Below are 23,754 nucleotides of genomic sequence, written 5' to 3' on the forward strand. Positions count from 1 at the left end.
ACGGACAGACGGAGCAGGTCTGGATACCAAGCTCGCCTGGGCCAGTCTGGGGCGATGAGTATGACCCGACGGCCCTCCATTCTGATCTTGCGCAGGACTCTGGGCAAGAGAGCTAGAGGGGGAAACACATAAGCCAGACGAAACTGGGACCAATCCTGAACCAGCGCGTCCGCTGCAAAGGCCTGAGGATCGTGGGAGCGAGCGACGTAAACCGGGACCTTGTTGTTGTGCCAGGATGCCATTAGATCCACTTCCGGAGTGCCCCACTTGCGGCAGATCGACCGGAACACTGCCTGATGCAGAGCCCACTCGCCGCTGTCCATGGTTTGACGGCTGAGATAATCTGCCTCCCAGTTTTCCACGCCTGGGATATGGACTGCGGATATGGTGGACTTGGAGTCCTCCGTCCACTGAAGGATGCGTTGAACCTCCAACATTGCCAGGCGGCTGCGAGTCCCGCCCTGGAGATTGATGTAGGCAACTGCTGTCACGTTGTCTGACTGGACTCGAATGTGCTTGCCCGCCAACAGGTGGTGAAAGGCTACGAGAGCTAGAAGCACAGCTCTGATCTCCAGCACATTGATCGAGAGGGTTGATTCGGACGGAGTCCAAGTGCCCTGTGCTCGGTGGTGGAGAAATACTGCTCCCCAGCCGGATAGACTGGCATCCGTGGTGAGGATCAGGCAGGACGGGGTCAGGAAGGAGCGTCCCTGAGACAGAGAGAGAGAGGCCGAAGCCACCACTGAAGAGAGCTCCTGGCTTGTGGCGACAGAGCCACCAACCTGTGCAAGGAAGAAATCCGCTTGTCCCAACAGCGGAGAATGTTCAGCTGCAGAGGACGCAGATGGAACTGGGCAAAGGGAACCGCTTCCATTGACGCCACCATCTGACCCAGCACCTGCATAAGGTGCCTGATGGAGTGACGGCGGGGCCTCAACAGAGAACGCACCGCCAGATGGAGGGACTGCTGTTTGACTAAGGGCAGCTTGACAAGTGCCGGCAGAGTTTCGAATTGCATCCCTAGGTACGTGAGTTTTTGGGTCGGGGTCAGAGTGGACTTGGGCAGATTGACAAGCCACCCGAATTGAACAAGAGTGGCGAGAGTGAGCGAGACACTCCGCTGACAGTCTGCACTGGATGAAGCCTTGACAAGAAGGTCGTCCTGGTAAGGAATTACTGCCAACCCCTGGAGGTGCAGAACCGCAACCACTGCTGCCATGACCTTGGTGAATACTCGAGGGGCCGTGGCTAACCCATAGGGGAGAGCCACGAATTGGAAATGTTCCTCTCCGATTGCAAAACGTAGCCAACGCTGGTGCGAATCTGCAATTGGCACATGCAGATAGGCATCTCTGATGTCGATGGATGCCAGGAAATCTCCTTGGGTCATTGAGGCAATGACTGATCGCAGAGACTCCATGCGAAAATGCCGCACCTGAACATGCTTGTTGAGAAGCTTGAGATCCAGGATGGGCCGGAAGGAACCGTCCTTTTTGGGGACTAGGAAGAGATTTGAATAGAAACCTCTGAACCGTTCCGTGGCGGGAACCGGTACAATTACTCCGTTGGCCTGCAAGGATGCCACAGCCTGAGAGAAGGCGGCGGCCTTGGAGCAGGGGGGAGTTGACAGAAAAAAATCTGTTTGGCGGGCTGGAAGAGAATTCTATCCTGTAGCCGTGGGAGATGATGTCCCGCACCCACTGGTCGGAGACGTGGTGAAACCACACGTCGCCAAAGTGGGAGAGCCTGCCACCGACCAAGGACGTTGCTGGCTCGGCCAGATAGTCAAGAGGAGGCTGCCTTGGTGGCAGCAGCTCCTGCGGACCCTTGTGGACGCGGCTTCTTGCGCCAGGTGGGCTTCTGGTCCTTGGCTGAGTTAGTGGACGAGGCCGAGGGCTTAGAGGACGACCAGTTGGAGGAACGAAAGGAACGAAACCTCGACTGGTTCCTGCCATGGACAGGTTTCCTGGCTTTAGTCTGTGGCAAGGAAGTACTCTTCCCGCCAGTAGCCTCCTTAATAATTTCATCCAGCTGTTCACCAAACAGCCTGGACCCAGCAAATGGAAGCCCAGCAAGGTACTTCTTTGAGGAAGCATCTGCCTTCCACTCACGAAGCCACAAGATCCTGCGGATAGCGAGGGAATTGGCAGAGGCCACCGCAGTGCGGTGAGAGGCCTCCAGCATGGCAGGCATGGCGTAGGCTGAAAAGGCTGAAGCCTGGGAAGTTAAAAGCAACCAATTCAGGCATAGAGTCCCTAGTGAGGGTATGCATCTCCTCCAGGGAAGCAGAGATGGCTTTGAGAGCCCACACTGCTGCAAAAGATGGGGAGAACGAGGCCCCTGTCGCCTCATAAACAGACTTGGCCAGGAGGTCAATCTGGCGGTCAGTGGGATCCTTGAGAGAGGTGCCATCAGCCACAGATACAACTGTCCGGGCTGAGAGTCTAGACACCGGAGGGTCCACCTTTGGTGAGAGAGCCCACTCCTTGACCACCTCAGGTGGAAAAGGAAAACTCATCAGAACTACGCTTTGGGAAGCGTTTGTCAGGACAGGCTCTGGGCTTGGACACAGTGGCCTGAAAACTGGAGTGGTTAAAGAACACACTCCTTGGTCTCTTAGGCAAAGTGAACTGGTGCTTTTCTGCCAGAGAGGGTTGCTCCTCTGATACTGTCGGATTGAGGTCCAGTACAGTATTAATGGACGCAATCAAATCACTAACATCTGCATCCCCCTCAGTCAGATCAATGGGGCACATAGAGGTAGCGTCCGAGCCCCCAGTAAAGACATCCTCCTCGTCCTGCGAGTCGGCTCGTGAATCGGAGCCGCGGGACGAGGAAGGAGAGGGGTCCCTGCGTTTCCTTTTAGGAGGACGGGGTCTGGGAGCAGATGAGGAATCCTCTGTGAGCTCTGGAGAGCGAGCTGAAGCAGCAGGGGCACCCTGTGAAGGGGGCTGATGCATGCTCAGCAGAGTCCGGGACAGCTCTCCCATGGAGTCAGCAAAGGACTGGGAGATAGACTTAGTAAACAATTCTACCCAAGCCGGGGGTTCAGCCACAGGGGCCGGAGCAGCCTGAGGGACCACTGGGGAGACTCCAGGCTGAGGCACCACCATTTTAGAGCAGGCATCACAATGAGGATATGTGCTCGGTTCAGGCAGTAAGAGCTTACATGCAGTGCATATTGAGTGCAGCCTTGCTCCTAGTGTGAGACATGCTGCTGAGGTGGGTGCTCTGCAGTAAGAACACAGTCCTTCAGAATGACCCCCAGAGAGTGTATAATAAAGTCCACAACCAGAGGTTGTGGCTTACCAGACAGATTTGTGTGCCCTCCGGATCCCACAGCTCAGACCCCCAGTCAGGTTGCAAAGATGCAGCAGCCAGCGCCGATCAGTGTGAAAACGCTGATAAAATGGCGCCGGAGTGAGGAGGGGGGGCGGGGCCTAGTCCAAGAGCGGGAACCGGAGGGCCAAGGGGATATACAGGGGAGGGAAACATCTCCTCAGAGAGGAGTGTCCTCCCCTCTGCTGAACGGCCGGTGGGCGGCGCCGCACTGTCCCTCTGCATGACTGACATGCAGGGGCAGTGAAACCGAAAGTAGGCCGAAGCCGGGGACTAAATTTTACAATGCGGCCGGCGAGCAGGCACCCTCTGCGCGGTTCTCAGGGGAAAACCAGAGAACCGGCCGGAAATGTCACCAAAATAACTAACACACTCTCCCCAACAATAAAAAAATGTAAGGGACCCACAATAACGTCTCAAATACTTAGCTTGAGAGACGCAGGGCCAGGTCCCTGAGGGGTGAGTGCTCCGTCCGGCAGGGTCCTGAGAGGGCTGCGGATGGAGACCGGTCTCCTGCAAAGCAGTGAGAACCGTGCTGGCTCCCACTTCAAGCCAGAGCCCGAGGGATGGTGAAGGAGCGCGGCATGTAAGGCTCCAGCCTTGAAATCAACCTTAACAGCACCGCCGACACAGTGGGGTGAGAAGGGACATGCCGGGAGTCCAGCTTGGACCCGCTTTTCTTCCAACTCTTTGAAATCAAAAATCAGATGAGAATGCATGTGTGATGTGTACCTCCTGAACACACAGCATTGAACTGGCTAGATTTGGTTATCCAGGGGGTGTATATGCTCGGAGGGAGGAGCTACACTTTTAGTGTAGTACTTTGTGTGTCCTCCGGAGGCAGAAGCTATACACCCATGGTCTGGGTCTCCCATAAGGAACGATGAAGAAAGAGAATTTTGTTTACTTACCGTAAATTCTTTTTCTTATAGTTCCGTATTGGGAGACCCAGACATCGGGTGTATAGCTTCTGCCTCCGGAGGACACACAAAGTACTACACTAAAAAGTGTAGCCCCTCCCTCTGAGCTTATACACCTCCTGGATAACGAGTTCTAACCAGTTTAGTGCAAAAGCTGAAGGAGAATAGCCACCCACAAGTAAAAACAGAGCAAGAACCGGAACAACCGGAGTCTCTGTCTACAACAACAGCCGGTGATAACACGCGGAACAAGAAACTGCCAACAGGCAAAAGGGAGGGTGCTGGGTCTCCCAATACGGAATACGGAACTATAAGAAAAAGAATTTACGGTAAGTAAACAAAATTCTCTTTTTCTTAATCGTTCCTATGGGAGACCCAGACATTGGGACGTCTCAAAGCAGTCCATGGGTGGGAATAAACAGAAAAACTAAGAAGTAGGCAGAACCTAACTTCACAAGTGGGCGACAGCCGCCTGAAGGATGCGTCTGCCCAAGCTCGCATCTGCCGAAGCATGAGCATGCACTTGGTAGTGCTTTGAAAAGGTATGCAGGCTAGTCCAAGTGGCAGCCTGACAGACTTGCTGAGCCGTAGCCTGGTGCCTGAAAGCCCAAGAGGCACCAACAGCTCTGGTCGAGTGTGCCTTAATCCCCGGCGGGGGAGGCACCTGAGAACACAGGTAGGCCTCCGAAATGGTGGACCTGATCCAACGGGCTAAGGTCGGCTTAGAAGCAGAGAGGACCTTACGCCGACCTGTGGTTAGCACAAAAAGAGAGGTGCACCGCCTAATAGCAGCGGTGCGAGACACATAGATCCGGAGCGCCCGCACCAGATCCAGAGTATGCAACGCTTTTTCAAAGCGATGAACAGGAGCCGGACAAAAGGAAGGAAGGGTAATGTCCTGGTTAAGGTGGAAAGGAGAGACCACCTTAGGAAGAAAGTCCGGAGTTGGACGGAGAACCACCTTGTCTTGATGAAAAACCAAAAAAAGGTGACTCCGAAGAGAGCGCAGCTAAATCAGAGACTCTCCCGAGGGAAGTTATGGCCACTAGAAAGACCACTTTCTGTGAAAGACGAAACAAAGAAACCTCCCTGAGAGGTTCAAAGGGGGGTTTCTGCAAAGCTGTGAGAACCAAATTAAGGTCCCAGGGATCCAAGGGCCGCCGGTAAGGCGGAATGATGTGAGACGCACCTTGCATGAAGGTGCGGACCTGAGCCAGCCGGGCGATACGCCGCTGGAACAGCACTGACAGAGCCGAGACTTGTCCCTTGAGAGAGTTGAGGGACAATCCCAGCTGCAGACCGGACTGTAGAAAAGACAGAAAGGTCGGCAAGGAAAAAGGCCAAGGAGAATGGCCGGAAGAGCGACACCAGGACAGGAAAATCTTCCAAGTCCTGTGATAGATCTCGGCAGAGGAAGACGTACGGGCCCGAGTCATAGTGGAGATGACTTCAGGAGGAATACCAGAAGCCGTCAAGATCCAGGACTCAAGAGCCACACCGTCAATCTGAGAGCCGCAGAATTCTGGCGGAAAAACGGACCTTGTGAGAGAAGGTCTGGACGGTCCGGAAGATGCCACGGCACCTCTACGGACAGATGGAGCAGGTCTGGGTACCAAGCTCGCCTGGGCCAGCCCGGAGCAATGAGAATGACTCGACGGCCCTCCATTCTGATCTTGCGCAGAACTCTGGGCAAGAGAGCTAGAGGGGGAAACACGTAGGACAGACGAAACTGGGACCAGTCTTGAACCAGAGCGTCCGCGGCAAAGGCCTGAGGATCGTGGGAGCGAGCCACGTAAACTGGAACCTTGTTGTTGTGACGGGATGCCATGAGGTCCACGTCCGGAGTGTCCCATTTGCGGCAGATTGACTGAAACACTGCCGGATGCAGGGACCACTCGCCACTGTCCACGGTTTGACGGCTGAGATAATCTGCTTCCCAGTTTTCCACGCCTGGGATGTGGACTGCGGAGATGGTGGAATTGGAGTCCTCCGTCCATTGAAGGATGCGTTGTACCTCCAACATTGCCAGGCGGCTGCGTGTCCCGCCTTGGTGATTGATGTAGGCAACTGCTGTCGCGTTGTCTGACTGGACTCGGATGTGCTTGCCCGCCAACAGGTGGTGAAAGGCTAGGAGAGCTAGAAGCACAGCTCTGGTTTCCAGCACATTGATCGAGAGGGCTGACTCGGACGGAGTCCAAGTGCCCTGCGCTCGGTGGTGGAGACATACCGCTCCCCAGCCGGATAGACTGGCATCCGTGGTGAGAATCACCCAGAACGGGGGAGAGGGGGAGGGGGGGAGAAGAGGGGAGAGGGGGAGAGGGCGAGAGGGCGAGAGGGGGAGAGGGGGAGAGGGCGAGAGGGGGAGAGGGCGAGAGGGGGAGAGGGCGAGAGGGCGAGAGGGGGAGAGGGCGAGAGGGGGAGAGGGCGAGAGGGCGAGAGGGGGAGAGGGGGAGAGGGGGAGAGGGGGAGAGGGGGAGAGGGGGAGAGGGGGAGAGGGGGAGAGGGGGAGAGGGGAGAGAGATATGCCGAAGCCACCACTGAAGAGAGCTCCTGGTCTGTGGCGACAAAGCCACTAACCTGTGCAAGGAGGAAGGCCGCTTGTCCCAACAGCGGAGAATGTCCAGCTGCAGTGACCGCAGATGAAACCGGGCAAAGGGAACAGCCTCTATTGACGCCACCATCTGACCCAGCACCTGCATCAGGTGCCTGATGGAATAACGGCGGGGCCTCAGCAGAGCGCGGACCGCCAGTTGGAGGGATTGCTGTTTGACTAAGGGCAACTTCGCAAGTGCCGGCAGAGTCTCGAACTGCATCCCTAGGTACGTGAGACTCTGGGTCGGAGTCAGAGTGGATTTGGGAAGATTGACAATCCACCCGAATTGGGCTAGAGTGGCCAGAGTGAGCGAGACACTCCGCTGACAGTCTGCGCTGGATGAAGCCTTGATTAGAAGGTCGTCCAGGTAAGGAATCACTACCAACCCCTGTAGGTGCAGAACCGCAACCACTGCTGCCATGACCTTGGTGAATACTCGAGGGGCCGTGGCTAACCCGAAGGGGAGAGCCACGAATTGGAAATGTTCCTCTCCGATTGCAAAACGTAGCCAACGCTGGTGTGAAACTGCAATTGGCACATGCAGATAGACATCTCTGATGTCGATGGATGCCAGGAAATCCCCTTGGGTCATTGAGGCAATGACTGACCGCAGAGACTCCATGCGAAAATGCCGCACCTGAACATGCTTGTTGAGAAGCTTGAGATCCAGGATGGGCCGGAAGGAACCGTCCTTTTTGGGGACTAGGAAGAGATTTGAGTAGAAACCTCTGAACCGTTCCCGGGCGGGAACTGGTACAATTACTCCGTTGGCCTGCAAGGATGCCACGGCCTGAGAGAAGGCGGCGGCCTTGGAGCAGGGGGGAGTTGACAGAAAAAAAATCTGTATGGCGGGCTGGAAGAGAATTCTATCCTGTAGCCGTGGGAGATGATATCCCGCACCCACTTATCGGAGACGCCAAAGTGGGAGAGCCTGCCACCGACTAAGGACGTTGCTGGCGTGGACAGACAGTCAAGAGGAGGCTGCCTTAGTGGCAGCAGCACCTGCGGTCTTCTGTGGACGCGCTTTTGTGCGCCAGCTGGATTTTTGGTCCTTGGCAGTGTTAGTGGACGAGGCCGAGGGCTTAGAGGACGACCAGTTGGAGGAACGAAAGGAACGAAACCTCGACTGATTCCTACCCTGGACAGGTTTCTTGGTTTTTGTTTGTGGCATGGAAGTACTCTTTCCGCCAGTAGCTTCCTTAATATTTTCATCCAGCTGTTCTCCGAACAGCCGGGACCCAGCAAAAGGGAGCCCCGCAAGGTACTTCTTAGAAGAAGCATCTGCCTTCCACTCTCGAAGCCACAAGATCCTGCGGATAGCGAGGGAATTAGCCGAAGCCACCGCAGTGCGGTGAGAAGCCTCCAGCATAGCAGACATGGCATAGGATGAAAAAGCCGAAGCTTGGGAAGTTAAGGCAACCATCTCAGGCATAGATTCCTTAGTGAGGGAATGCATCTCCTCTAGGGAAGCAGAAATGGCTTTGAGAGCCCACACTGCTGCAAAAGTCGGGGCGAACGAGGCCCCTGCCGCCTCATATACGGATTTGGCCAGAAGGTCAACCTGGCGGTCAGTGGAATCCTTAAGCGGGGTGCCATCAGCCACTGATACAACGGTCCGGGCTGAGAGTCTAGACACCGGGGGGTCTACCTTTGGCGAATGAGCCCACTCCTTGACCACCTCAGGTGGAAAGGGAAAACGGTCATCAGAACCACGCTTTGGGAAGCGTCTGTCAGGGCAGGCCCTGGGCTTGGACACAGCGGCCTGAAAACTGGAGTGGTTAAAGAACACACTCTGTCCTCTTAGGCGAGGTAAACTGGTGCTTTTCTGCCAGAGAGGGTTGCTCCTCTGATACTGGCAGATTGAGATCCAGTACAGAATTAATGGACGCAATCAAATCACTAACATCTGAGTCACTTTCGGACAGACCAATGGGGCACATGGAGGCAGTCTCCGAGCCCCCAGTAAAGGCATCCTCCTCATCCTGCGAGTCAGCTTCTGAAACCGAGCCGCGGGACGAAGGAGAGGGAGCCCTGCGTCTCTTTTTAGAAGGACGGGGCCTGGGACCAGATGATGAATCCTCTGTGAGCTCCAGTCCTGAGAGAGACCTAGCAGCAGAGGCACCCTGTGAAGGGGGCTGATGCATGCTCAGCAAAGTCCTGGACAGCTGTCCCATGGAGTCAGCAAAAGACTGGGAGATAGACCTGGTTAAGGATTCTACCCATGCCGGGGGGTCAGCCACAGGAGCCGGAGCAGCCTGAGAGACCCCTGGGGGTGCGATTTCAGGCTGAGGCAACGTCAGGTTAGAGCAGGCATCACAATGTGGATAGGTGCTCGGTTCCGGCAGTAGGAGCCTACATGCAGTGCATACTGAAAACAACTTTGGAGCCTTGCTCCTAGTGTGTGACATGCTGCTGGAGTGAGGGCTCTGCCAGAATGACCCCCAGAGAGTATATACAGAAGGTCCACAACCAGAGGCTGTGGTTTACCAGACCGCTGGAGCGGTTTGTGTGCCCTCCAGATCCCGAAGCCCGGACACCCAAGCACCTCAGCAGGGGTGCTGCAGACCAGTGGTGATCGCAGGGAAAAACGCTGAGAAAATGGCCACCGGAGTGAAGAGAGGGGGCGGGACTCACTCTGAGAGCGGGATCTGGAGGGCCAAAGAGATTCACAGGGGAGGAGACATGTACTCAGTGAGGAGTGTCTCTCCCCTTTGTAGAACGGCCGCTGGGCGGAGCCGCGCTGTCCCTCTGCATGAATGACATGCGAGGGCAGTGAAACCGAAAGTAGGCCTCCGGCGAAGCCGGGGCCTAAATTTGAGCGGTGCGGCCGACTCGCAGGCACCATCGGTGCGGTTCTCAGGCGACAGCCAGAGAACCCGTCGGAAATGTCAGAAAAATCACTCAGCACACTCTCCCACAACAATAAAGTACAAGGGACCCCATATATAACCGTCTCAGGTACTTAGCTTGCTGAGACGCAGGGTTCCAAGTCCCTGAGGGATGAGTGCTCCGGTCCAGCAGGGTCCTGAAGGGCTGCGGATGGAGACCGGTCTCATGCCAAGCATGGAGAACCGTGCTGGCTCCCACTTCAAGCCAGAGCCCCGGAGGGATGGTGAAGGAGCACGGCATGTAAGGCTCCAGCCTGGGAATCAACCTTAACAGCACCGCCGACACAGTGGGGTGAGAAGGGACATGCCGGGAGTCCAGGCTTGGACCCGCTTTTCTTCAAAATCTTTCCAAAAAATGAAAAATCAGATGAGAATGCATGTGTGGATGTGACCTCCTGAACACAAAGCCATAAACTGGCTAGATCTGGATCTCCAGGGGGTGTATAAGCTCAGAGGGAGGGGCTACACTTTTTAGTGTAGTACTTTGTGTGTCCTCCGGAGGCAGAAGCTATACACCCAATGTCTGGGTCTCCCATAGGAACGATAAAGAAATATATATATATATTTTCATAATTTGCACATCATTAATTACCCATCAATCCTGTGACTTCCATAATTTCATGATTTTTCCTTCCGGATGCTGGAGTGTAGCACACTACTGTGATCTAATATACGTACATGCATAAAGTTATGCAGTTACTAGCTGGACTGAGGAATCAAAGATAAGCAGGAGTAAATACTATTAAACCTGAGCTTATAATATAATATCTATTCTTTTATATAGCGCTATTAATTCCACAGCGCTTTACATACAAAGGCAACACTGTCCCCATTGGGGCTCAATCTAAATTCTCTATCAGTATGTTTTTGGAGTGTGGGAGGAAAACGGAGAACCCGGAGGAAACCCACGCAAACACGGGGAGAACATGCAAACTCCTTGCAGATGGTGTCCTTGGTGGGATTTGAACCCAGGATCCCAGCGCTGCAAGACTGCAGTGCTAACCACTGAGCCACCACAAGACTGCAGTGCTAACCACTGAGCCACCATGCCACCCAGCTTCAGAACATAACTTTCAATTCCTCCTGCCTACCTTAAATATGCCCGTTACTTGGCTGGAATGTGGTTCTGTGCCGTACGGGCACCGGTCAGACATTATATATCTAGTGATCCTTCTGTGTGTAGGCAGACATCACAATAGCACCAGTTTGGAGGGCTCAGTGCCCACAGATCAGCACCTTTATACATGTACATTAGTGGCTGTGTAATGGACCACTCAGGTTATATCAGCAGAAGTAAGAATAATCCGGTTGTAAATGTTGCAATATGTAATTACTTGTGAGAAAATGCATTTGGTTCTGAAAATATAAAAATAATGTAATCTCCAAACCTCGATCACATCTGCTGGGATGTCTTCTTGCTTGTATTGGGTCCCGTACCACTCTTCTGTCCGGTCTGTTTTTCCTTCAAATGATTTGGAAACAATGGCCACTCTGCAGGACGAGACAGGTACACATTATATAGGGAGGTTTGGTGTCATCTCACTGTCAGAGATGACCACAGCAAGTGCCTAGATGCATTGGGCTAAGGGTACCGTCACACTTTAGCGACGCTCCAGCGATCCCACCAGCGATCTGACCTGGCAGGGATCGCTGGTGCGTCGCTACATGGTCGCTGGTGAGCTGTCAATCAGGCAGATCTCACCAGTGACCAGTGACCAGCCCACAGCCAGCAGCGACGCGTGGAAGCGATGCTGCGCTTGGTAACTAAAATAAATATCGGGTAACCAAGCAGAGCACTTTGCTTGGTTACCTGATAGTTACCTTGGTTACCAGCGCACACCGCTTAGCGCTGGCTCCCTGCACTCCTAGCCAGAGTACACATCCGGTTAATAAGCAAACCGCTTTGCTTATTTACCCGATGTGTACACTGACTACGTGTGCAGGGAGCCGGCACTGACAGCGTGAGAGCGGTGGACGCTAGTAACCAAGGTAAATATTGGGTAACCAAGCAAAGGGCTTCGCTTGGTTACCCGATATTTACCTTGGTTACAGCTTACCGCAGGCTGCCAGAAGCCGGCTCCCTGCACATTCAGATCGTTGCTCTCTCGCTGTCACACACAGCGATGTGTGCTTCACAGCGGGAGAGCAACGTCCAAAATATGAACCAGCACTGTCTGTAACGAGCAGCGATCTCACAGCAGGGGCCAGATCGCTGCTCAGTGTCACACACAGCGGGATCGCTAATGAGGTCACTGGTACGTCACAAAAACCGTGACTCAGCACCGATCTCGCTATGTGAGAAGTACCCCTAATGGAAATTCAGATAACAAATGCCCCCCTCAATCCCCAACTTTAAGGCTGCAATGGACATTTTTTTATTTATTTTTATTTTAAAGAGCACAATGAAAGAACATAGCATTCTGGACTAAAATAGTTAATATTTAAAAAAAGTGGTTTCAAATATAATTTGTCACCTAGTGACAAATTAGGTAAATGCTGCCACCAAGCCCAAAGCCCAAAAGTCCCCTGAGAGAATGCAATGGTAGGGAGCATTAATATAAAAAGAACGGAGCAGTGGCACCGCTGCTCTATTTAGATGCATTACTTCTGGGAATAGGCGAGGCATTTGTAGGTAAGGGTACCTTCACACTTAGCGATGCAGCAGCGATCCGACCAGCGATCTGACCTAGTCAGGATCGCTGCTGCATCGCTACATGGTCGCTGGTGAGCTGTCAAACAGGCAGATCTCACCAGCGACCAGTGAACAGCCCCCAGCCAGCAGCGACGTGCAAGCGACGCTGCGCTTGCACGGAGCCGCCGTCTGGAAGCTGCGGAGACTGGTAACTAAGGTAAACATCGGGTATGGTTACCCGATGTTTACATTAGTTACCAGCGCACACCGCTTAGCTGTGTGTGCAGGGAGCAGGAGCCGCGCACACTGAGCGCTGGCTCCTTGCTCTCCTAGCTACAGTACACATTGGGTTAATTAACCCGATGTGTAATGCAGCTACATGTGCAGAGAGCAGGGAGCCGCGCACACTGCTTAGCGCTGGCTCCTTGCTCTCCTAGCTACAGTACACATCGGGTTAATTAACCCGATGTGTACAGCAGCTACATGTGCAGAGAGCAGGGAGCCGCGCACACTGCTTAGCGCTGGCTCCTTGCTCTCCTAGCTGCTGTACACATCGGGTTAATTAACCAGATGTGTACAGTGCAGAGAGCCGGAGCCGGCAGCACAGGCAGCGTGAGAGCTGCAGAGGCTGGTAACTAAGGTAAATATCGGGTAACCACCTTGGTTACCCGATGTTTATCTTGGTTACAAGCTTACCTCAGCTGTCAGACGCCGGCTCCTGCTCCCTGCTCGCTTCATTTGTCGCTCTCTCGCTGTCACACACAGCGATCTGTGTGTCACAGCGGGAGAGCGCCTTTGAATAAAACGAACCAGGGCTGTGTGTAACGAGCAGCGATCTCGCAGCAGGGGCCAGATCGCTGCTCAGTGTCACACACAGCGAGATCGCTAATGAGGTCACTGCTGCGTCACAAAAAGCGTGACTCAGCAGCGATCTCGGCAGTGAGCTCGCTGTGTGTGAAGCACCCCTAACTGATGTGTAGTTTTTGGACTAACCGGTCAAATGGGTGTAAAAACAAACTAGACAATATAAGATACAAAACTGCAGCCAAAAGTGTTTTGTCACCCTTGAAATTGTTCATTCAATTACACATTTTCTGATACACATTTATTTTCTTTGTGTGTATTGGAGCAAAGAAAAAAAAAAAAAAAGCAAAATTGGACATAATTTCACACAATATTCCAAAAATGGGCTGCACAAAATTGTTGGCCCCCCTCAACACAATATTTAGTTGCATACCATTTGGAATAAATAATAATTATTATTAGCTTTATTTCTATAGCGCCAACATATCCCGCAGCGCTTTACAATTCAGGAGGATCAAATGCAAACAAGTAACAGTTATAGAAATACAGTATTTAGAGGGAAAAAAAAAAAAACCAAAAAACAACCCTGCTCGTGAGAGCTTACAATCTACAATGAGATGGGGGGGGAGGGGCAAGGTACAAGTGTTTATTTACAATGACAATCCAGCCATCTCACGGACATGGGGGATAGATAATAGTTTCCTCGACCAGTGGGCCAGAGCCTTGAGATGCCTTTAGGTGCCATGGAGTTTGATGTGGAGTTATGTTCTGAGAAGTTGTAGAGGGACTATGTGAATCGAATCTGATTAGGGAATGTGATAGGCCGCCCTAAAAAGATGCGTCCTTAGGGTGCGTCTGAAACGGAGTAAGTTGTGATTTGTCCTAACTTCTTGGGGTAGAGTGTTCCAGAGGGTTGGTGCAGCTCGGAAGAAGTCTTGGATCCGGGAGTGGGATGTTCGAATTAGTGTGGATGTTAGTCGAAAATTGCTTGCAGAGCGTAGAGAACGGGTGGGGTGATAGACAGAGATGAGGGTAGAGATGTAGGGGGGTGCCGCACTGTGGAGAGCTTTGTGGGTGAGAACAAGCAATATGAATTGGATCCTGTGATATATGGGCAGCCAGAGCAATGACTGGCACAGAGCAGAGGCATCCGCGTAGTGGTTAGCCAGATAGGTGACCCTGGCTGCTGCATTAAGGATGGACTGTAGAGGAGAAAGTCTAGTTAGGGGGAGACCGATTAATAGAGAGTTACAGTAGTCAAGGCGAGAGTGGATCAGGGCCACGGTGAGGGTTTGTCGTTTCCATTATGAGAAAGGGGCGGATTCTAGAGATGTTCTTGAGGTGCAAGCGGCAGGAGCGGGCAAGAGATTGTATGTGGGAGGTGAAGGAGAGATCAGTGTCAAGTATAACACCCAGACAGCGGGCCTGCTGCCTAGGACTTATCGTTGTGCCGCACACAGAGAGGGAGATGTCAGGTTTAGGAAGGTTGGAGGATGGAGGAAAAAGCAGAAGTTCAGTTTTTGAAAGGTTAAGTTTCAGATAGAGAGCAGACATGACATTGCAAACTGCAGTCAGGCAGTCACTTGTGTTCTGTAGTACAGCGGGGGTGAGCTCAGGGGATGAGGTGTATACTGTGTGTCATCAGCATAAAGATGGTACTGAAAGCCAAAACTGCTGATGGTCTGTCCAATTGGGGCAGTGTAGAGGGAGAAAAGAAGAGGGCCAAGGACTGAACCTTGAGGGACCCCAACAGTGAGAGGGAGAGGAGAAGAAGATGTGGAGCCAGCAAATGATACACTGAACGAACGGCCAGAAAGATAGGAAGAGAACCAGGAAAGCACAGTGTCCTTTAGGCCGATAGAATGGAGCATAGAGAGAAGGAGACTGTGGTCAACAGTGTCGAAGGTGGCAGAAAGGTCCAGAAGAATAAGCATAGAGTGGTCACCGTTACGTTTTGCTATCAATAGGTCATTGGTCACTTTGACAAGGGCAGTTTCTGTTGAGTGTAAAGGGCGGAAGCCAGACTGTAAAGGATCTAGAAGAGAGTGAGTGGAAAGGTAGCGGGTGAGGCGAGAGTAGACCAGGCGCTCCAAGAGTTTAGAGATGAAGGAGAGATTGGAGACTGGTCTGTAGTTGCTTGTGCAGGACGGATCAAGGGAAGGTTTTTTTAATAATGGAGTAATATAGAGTGTTTGGAGGGAGGAAGGGAAGATACCAGAAGAGAGAGAGATTGAAGATTTTAGTTAGGTGAGTGGTGACAACCGGAGAGAGGGACTGGAGTAGAGGTGTGGGGAAGGGATCAGTAGGGCAAGTGGTAGGACGAGAGGAGGATAGGAGCCTGGAGACTTCCTCCTCTGTGACTGGGTCACTGCAATCGTTCCCTATAATCATCCACGAGCTTCTTCCTCGTCTCACCTGGAATTTTGGACTCTTCTTTTGTAAACTGCTCCAGGTCTCTCATATTTGAAGGTGTCTTCTCCCAACAGAAATTGTAAGATCTCTCCACAGGGGTCAATGGGATTTAGATCTGGACTCATTGCTGCCACTTCAGAACTCTCCAGAGATTTTTGTTTCCATCAATTTCTGGGGGCTTCTTGAAGTATGTTTGGGGGTCATTGTCCTGCTGAACGACCCAAGACCTAGGATGCAAACCCAGATTTCTGACACTGGGCACTACATTGCCATCCAAAATACTTTGGTAATCTTCAGATTTCATGATACCTTGCACACAGTCAAGGCACCCAATGCCAGGGGCAGCGAACAACCCCAAAACAGCTTAGATTTTTTTTTTTTTTTTGGGTAGGCCTCATTCCTTTTTCGGTAAATAGTAGAATTATGTGCTTTACTAAAAAGCTCCATCTTGGAGTCATCTGTTCACAAGACACTTTCCCAGAGGGATTTTGGTTACTCGCGTTCATTTTGTCAAACTGCAGTCTAGCTTGTTTAGGTCCCTGTGTCAGTAGTGGGGTCCTCCTGGGTCTCCTCCATAGCGTTTAATTTCATTCAAATGTGGACGGATAGTTTGCACAGACACTGATGCACCCTGAGCCTGCAGGACAGCTTGAATTTCTTTGGAACGTGATTGGGGCTTGTCCATCATCCAAACTATCCTGCATTACAACATTTCATCAATTTTCCTTTGCCATTCATGTCCAGGGAGATTAGCTACTGCGCCACAGTTTGTAAACTACTTATGTTCCGCACAGTGGACAAAGGGACATCAAGATATCTGGAGATATGCTTGTAACCTTGAGACTGTTGATATTATATCAACTATGGTTCTTAAGTCCTCAGCCAGTTCTCCTTTCCTCTTTCTGTTCTACACACACACACACACACACACACACACACACACACACACAATGCAAAGATTGATTCAAATTCTCCCCTTTTTATCTGGTGTGATTTTCATATTGCCCACACCAGTAACTTGCCCCAGGTAAGTTTGAATGAGCATCGCATGCTTAAAACAGAGCTGTTGGCACCTTTCCAAAATTGTGGCTAACATTTTTGTCTGGCCCATTTTGGGGGTTTTCTGTGAAATTATGTCGAATTTGCCTTCCACCCACACCCCTTCTGTTTTTTTTTGTGTTTCTCTCACACACATGGAAATAACCATGTGTAATGGTAAAAAAAAAAAAAAATAATATGAATTAAATTCTGTTATACTTTTTTTTTTTTTACATAACCGAGGCATTTAAATTACATGGATAAAATGGAATAGGAGAAAGCCATAAAGGTAACCAATGCTTATGAGGCCGAGCAGTCTTTTGATCCAGGAAAGGTTACATCATTAAGGTTATTAAATTCAAATTCACACAGGCACTTTTATATAGATCACCATCTTTAATCCGCACATAAAAAGAAGGGAATTTTGTTACTTACCGTAAATTCCTTTTCTTCTAGCTCCTATTGGGAGACCCAGACGATTGGGGTGTATAGCACTGCCTCCGGAGGCCACACAAAGCAATTACACTAAAAAGTGTAAGGCCCCTCCCCTTCTGGCTATACACCCCCAGTGGGATCACTGGCTCACCAGTTTTAGTGCAAAAGCAAGAAGGAGGAAAGCCAATAACTGGTTTAAACAAATTCACTCCGAAGTAACCTCGGAGAACTGAAAACCGTTCAACATAAACAACATGTGTACCCGAAAAACAACCAAAAATCCCGAAGGACAACAGGGCGGGTGCTGGGTCTCCCAATAGGAGCTAGAAGAAAAGGAATTTACGGTAAGTAACAAAATTCCCTTCTTCTTCGGCGCTCCATTGGGAGACCCAGACGATTGGGACGTCCAAAAGCTGTCCCTGGGTGGGTAAAGAATACCTCAAGTTAGAGCTGCAAGACAGCCCTCCCCTATATGGAGGCAACTGCCGCCTGCAGGACTCTTCTACCTAGGCTGGCGTCCGCCGAAGCATAGGTATGCACCTGATAAGTTTGGTGAAAGTGTGCAGACTCGACCAGGTAGCTGCCTGGCACACCTGTTGAGCCGTAGCCTGGTGTCGCAATGCCCAGGACGCACCCACGGCTCTGGTAGAATGGGCCTTCAGCCCTGATGGAACCGGAAGCCCAGCAGAACGGTAGGCTTCAAGAATTGGTTCTTTGATCCATCGAGCCAGGGTGGCCTTAGAAGCCTGCGACCCTTTGCGCTTACCAGCGACAAGGACAAAGAGTGCATCCGAACGGCGCAAGGGCGCCGTGCGGGAAAAGTAGATTCTGAGTGCTCTCACCAGATCCAACAAATGTAAATCCTTCTCATACCGATGAACTGCATGAGGACAAAACGAAGGCAAAGAGATATCCTGATTAAGATGAAAAGAGGATACCACCTTCGGGAGAAACTCCTGAATGGGGCGCAGCACTACCTTGTCCTGGTGGAAGACCAGGAAGGGAGCCTTGGATGATAGCGCTGCCAGCTCAGACACTCTCCGAAGAGATGTGATCGCTACCAGAAAAGCCACTTTCTGTGATAGTCTAGAAAGTGAAACCTCCCTCAGAGGCTCGAAGGGCGGCTTCTGGAGGGCAACTAGTACCCTGTTCAGATCCCATGGATCTAACGGCCGCTTGTACGGGGGTACGATATGGCAAACCCCCTGTAGGAACGTGCGCACCTTAGGAAGGCGTGCCAAACGCCTCTGAAAAAAGACGGATAGCGCCGAGACCTGACCTTTAAGGGAGCCGAGCGACAAACCTTTTTCTAACCCAGATTGCAGGAAAGAAAGAAAGGTAGGCAATGCAAATGGCCAGGGAGACACTCCCTGAGCAGAGCACCAGGATAAGAATATCCTCCACGTTCTGTGGTAGATCTTAGCGGACGTGGGCTTCCTAGCCTGTCTCATGGTGGCAACGACACCTTGGGACAATCCTGAAGACGCTAGGATCCAGGACTCAATGGCCACACAGTCAGGTTCAGGGCCGCAGAATTCCGATGGAAAAACGGCCCTTGGGACAGTAAGTCTGGTCGGTCTGGTAGTGCCCACGGTTGGCCGACCGTGAGCTGCCACAGATCCGGATACCACGCCCTCCTCGGCCAGTCTGGGGCGACGAGTATGACGCGGCTGCAATCGGATCTGATCTTGCGTAGCACTCTGGGCAAGAGTGCCAGAGGTGGAAACACATAAGGGAGTCGGAACTGCGACCAATCTTGCACTAGGGCGTCTGCCGCCAGCGCTCTTTGATCGCGAGACCGTGCCATGAAGGTTGGGACCTTGTTGTTGTGCCGGGACGCCATGAGGTCGACGTCCGGCCTTCCCCATCGGCGACAGATTTCCTGAAACACGTCTGGGTGAAGGGACCATTCCCCTGCGTCCATGCCCTGGCGACTGAGGAAGTCTGCTTCCCAGTTTTCTACGCCGGGGATGTGAACTGCGGATATGGTGGAGGCCGTGGCTTCCACCCACATCAGAATCCGCCGGACTTCCTGGAAGGCTTGCCGACTGCGTGTCCCCCCTTGGTGGTTGATGTATGCCACCGCTGTGGAGTTGTCCGACTGAATTCGGATCTGCCTTCCTTCCAGCCACTGCTGGAAGGCTAGTAGGGCAAGATACACTGCTCTGATTTCCAGAACATTGATCTGAAGGGTGGACTCCTGCTGAGTCCACGTACCCTGAGCCCTGTGGTGGAGAAAAACTGCTCCCCACCCTGACAGACTCGCGTCTGTCGTGACCACCGCCCAAGACGGTGGTAGGAAGGATCTTCCCTGTGATAATGAGGTGGGAAGAAGCCACCACTGCAGAGAGTCCTTGGCCGTCTGGGAAAGGGAGACTTTCCTGTCCAGGGATGTAGACTTCCCGTCCCATTGGCGGAGAATGTCCCATTGAAGTGGGCGCAGATGAAACTGCGCAAACGGAACCGCTTCCATTGCCGCCACCATCTTCCCGAGGAAGTGCATGAGGCGTCTTAAGGAGTGCGACTGACTTTGAAGGAGAGCCTGCACCCCAGTCTGTAGTGACCTCTGCTTGTCCAGCGGAAGCTTCACTATCGCTGAGAGAGTATGAAACTCCATGCCAAGATACGTTAGTGATTGGGTCGGTGACAGATTTGACTTTGAGAAGTTGATGATCCACCCGAACGTCTGGAGAGTCTCCAGCGCAACATTCAGGCTGAGTTGGCATGCCTCCTGAGAGGGTGCCTTGACAAGTAGATCGTCCAAGTAAGGGATCACAGAGTGTCCCTGAGAGTGCAAGACTGCTACCACTGCCGCCATGACCTTGGTGAACACCCGTGGGGCTGTCGCCAGACCAAATGGCAGAGCTACGAACTGAAGATGGTCGTCTCCTATCACGAAGCGTAGAAAACGTTGGTGCTCTGTAGCAATCGGCACGTGGAGATAAGCATCTTTGATGTCTATTGATGCTAGGAAATCTCCTTGAGACATTGAGGCAATGACTGAGCGGAGGGATTCCATCCGGAACCGCCTGGCGTTCACATGCTTGTTGAGCAGTTTTAGGTCCAGAACAGGACGGAATGAGCCGTCCTTTTTTGGCACCACAAAGAGATTGGAGTAAAAACCTTGACCTCGTTCCTGAAGAGGAACAGGGACCACCACTCCTTCTGCTCTTAGAGAATTCACCGCCTGCAGACGGGCATCTGCTCGGTCGGGATGTGGGGAAGTTCTGAAGAACCGAGGCGGAGGCCGAGTACTGAACTCTATCCTGTACCCGTGAGACAAAATGTCTGTTACCCACCGGTCTTTGACCTGTGGCAGCCAAATGTCGCAAAAGCGGGAGAGCCTGCCACCGACCGAGGATGTGGAGGGAGGCGGCCGAAAGTCATGAGGCAGCCGCCTTGGAAGCGGTACCTCCGGTTGCTTTCTTGGGGCGTGAGTGAGCCCGCCAGGAATCAGAGCTCCTTTGCTCTTTCTGAGTCCCTTTGGACGAGGAGAATTGGGGCTTGCCCGAGCCTCGAAAGGACCGAAACTTTGACTGCCACTTCCTCTGTGGAGGTTTGCTTGATCTGGGCTGGGGTAAGGAGGAGTCCTTACCTTTGGACTGTTTAATGATTTCCGCCAATTGCTCACCAAACAGTCTGTCTCCAGATAATGGCAAGCTGGTTAAACATTTTTTAGAAGCAGAATCTGCTTTCCATTCCTTTAACCACAAGGCTCTGCGCAAAACTACAGAGTTGGCGGATGCCATTGAGGTACGGCTCGTAGAGTCCAGTACCGCATTGATAGCGTAGGTCGCAAACGCAGACATTTGCGTAGTTAGGGACGCCACTTGCGGCACTGCTGGACGTATGAGAGAGTCCACCTGTGCCAGACCAGCTGAAATAGCTTGGAGCGCCCACACGGCCGCGAATGCTGGAGCAAACGACGCGCCGATAGCTTCATAGACAGATTTCAACCAAAGGTCCATCTGTCTGTCATTGGCATCTTTAAGTGAAGCCCCATCCTCCACTGCAACTATGGATCTAGCTGCAAGCCTGGATATTGGAGGGTCCACTTTTGGACACTGGGTCCAGCGTTTGACCACGTCAGGGGGAAAAGGATAACGTGTATCCTTAAGGCGTTTAGAAAAACGCTTGTCCGGATAAGTATTGTGTTTCTGGATGGATTCTCTGAAGTCAGAGTGGTCCAGAAAAGTACTCAATTTACGCTTGGGATACAGAAAATGGAATTTCTCCTGCTGTGCAGCTGCCTCCTCTGCAGAAGGGGCTGGGGGAGAAATATCCAACAGCCTATTGATGGCCGCTATAAGGTCATTTACCATGGCGTCACCATCTGGCGTATCCAAATTGAGTGCGGCGTCAGGACAAGACTCCTGATCACCCACCTCTGAACCCTCATATAGGGACCCTTCTCGCTGAGACCCTGATCCGCGTGATGACGTGGAGGGTCTCTCCCAGCGAGCTCGCTTAGGCGGACTGGGACTGTCATCGGAGTCAGAGCCCTCAGCCTGTGATGCCTGGGACCCCCTTGAAGTACGGATTAGTTCCAACTGAGGGGGACCGGGGAACATAGACACAGCAGTGTCTATGGTCTGAGCAACTGGCCTGGACTGCAAGGTCTCCAGGATTTTTGTCATAGTCACAGACATTTTATCAGCAAAGACTGCAAATTCTGTCCCCGTCACCGGGGCAGGGTTCACAGGCGCCTCTGCCTGGGCTACCACCACAATAGGCTCTGGCTGACGAAGTGCCACTGGGACTGAACATTGCACACAATGAGAGTCGTTGGAGCCTGCTGGTAGATTAGCCCCACATGCTGTACAAGCAGTGTATACAGCCCGTGCCTTGGCACCCTTGCGTTTTGCGGATGACATGCTGTTGTCTCCTCAAAGCAATATAGGGTGTACAGCCAAGAAGCGACCTTACAGTGCAGTATATAAATATATCTAGACACAGCAGTGTCTATGGTACAGCGAAAAATATAACACTGTGGCACTAGTAGGGCCGCACGTATGTGCTGCTTACCGCCCGCTTAGCGCGGGTGTGTGGTCGCCAGAAACCCCTAGCCTGGGTCCCCCAGAGCCTGCGTCCGTTCTCCAGTCAGACTGCATGTGTATAATGGCTGCCGGCGTCCTGGGGAGCTGCAAACCTGGGGGCGGGCCTAGGGCGTGCACAGAGAAAAAGCGCGAAGCCTGTGTCCTACTGTGCTCAGTGAGAGGGCTGGAGCATGTAAATCGTGCTCCAGCCCTCGGCGCTGCCGATTGAACAACGTCTCTCCCCTACCCTGATTGACAGGGTGGGGGGCGTTAACGAAGCGGAGCTAGGCCGCAGAAAGCCGGGGACTAAAGTTAGAAGCGCCGCCGCCGTAAAAGCGCGGTCGGCGCGTCCCCGGCGCACTACAAGTCGCAGCTGCGCCGCCGCTCCAGGGGCGGGCGGCGCGGCGATCCACACACATAAAGTCCCCCAGTAATCTGCGGGGACTATAAGCCCAGCGCACAGCGCTACAGTCCCCGGCGCACTAGCACACCCAGCAAGCCTGGGGTGTGCGTGCCATACGGGGACACAGAGTACCTGAAAGTTGCAGGGCCTTGTCCCTGAACGGCACTCCCGCTCCACATCCAGCAGGTTCTATGGGTCTGTGGATGGAGCCCGGCCTCAGGGCTTGGTGGCCGGTAAGATCCCACTTCCTCAGAGCCCTTCAGGGGGATGGGGAAGGAAAAACAGCATGTGGGCTCCAGCCTCCGTACCCGCAATGGGTACCTCAACCTTACAAACCACAAGTGGGGTGAGAAGGGAGCATGCTGGGGGCCCCATATGGGCCCTCTTTTCTTCCATCCGATATAGTCAGCAGCTACTGCTGACTAAACAGTGGAGCTATGCGTGGATGTCTGACCTCCTTCGCACAAAGCAGAAAACTGGTGAGCCAGTGATCCCACTGGGGGTGTATAGCCAGAAGGGGAGGGGCCTTACACTTTTTAGTGTAATTGCTTTGTGTGGCCTCCGGAGGCAGTGCTATACACCCCAATCGTCTGGGTCTCCCAATGGAGCGCCGAAGAAATGTCAGAACTCTTGGACAAAAAAAAAACAAAAAAACAAAAAACCTAAAAATCTTCAGTCATATAATGTAATGATAAAGTTATATTCATATATAGTATATTTTATTTTCTAATTGTAGATTTTTGTTTTATCTTTCTTCGTTTAACAGCTTTATTGCAAAAGGTAGACCATACTATTAGCCCTCCTCTTAACTACTAGGTAGCGCTGTATTTTCCAACGCATGCACATTGCTTTGTATTAGCCTTGTATAAACTGAGAGGGCAGTGTCATGATCTACTGCGCATGCGCTGTACCAGAGTGAATGTGTGCTGAGTAAATATCGCGCTATATCAAAATATACGAGCACTACCACTGTATATCCCGTACATACACGCCAAGATAGGAGCAATATGCGCTGCTGCAAAATGCACTTTGACAGTGCATAACGATATAACACTCGCGCTTGCGCGGTATGAATAAGGGAGGAGGTCCATACACGTCATGTGACCTAACCAAGATGGCGGCCGCCATCAGCGCTTTTCAGCACTGTACATGCACGAGACTCTCCAGCTGCGACACTGGTGAGTGATGATTTAATCTTCTTAAATAGGACACACAGGGGAGCTAAGCACTGCCTATCTTTCCCCTGAGGAAGCC

The 23,754-nt window shown here is 52.3% G+C and overlaps 1 protein-coding gene across 5 annotated transcripts in view; it reads right to left on the reverse strand.

The window, feature by feature from the left end:
* Nucleotides 1-23,754, reverse strand: part of IDE (insulin degrading enzyme) — a 206,533-nt gene that overhangs the window by 58,384 nt on the left and 124,395 nt on the right. For all 5 annotated transcript variants that reach the window (XM_075348567.1, XM_075348566.1, XM_075348564.1 and 2 more), the window contains exon 12: nt 11,129-11,231. In XM_075348567.1, coding sequence (XP_075204682.1) covers nt 11,129-11,231 — 103 coding nt within the window. The remainder of the gene's footprint in view (nt 1-11,128; nt 11,232-23,754) is intronic.

This window comes from Anomaloglossus baeobatrachus, chromosome 5 (assembly GCF_048569485.1).
Source record: "Anomaloglossus baeobatrachus isolate aAnoBae1 chromosome 5, aAnoBae1.hap1, whole genome shotgun sequence".
NCBI classification, from domain to species: domain Eukaryota; kingdom Metazoa; phylum Chordata; class Amphibia; order Anura; family Aromobatidae; genus Anomaloglossus; species Anomaloglossus baeobatrachus.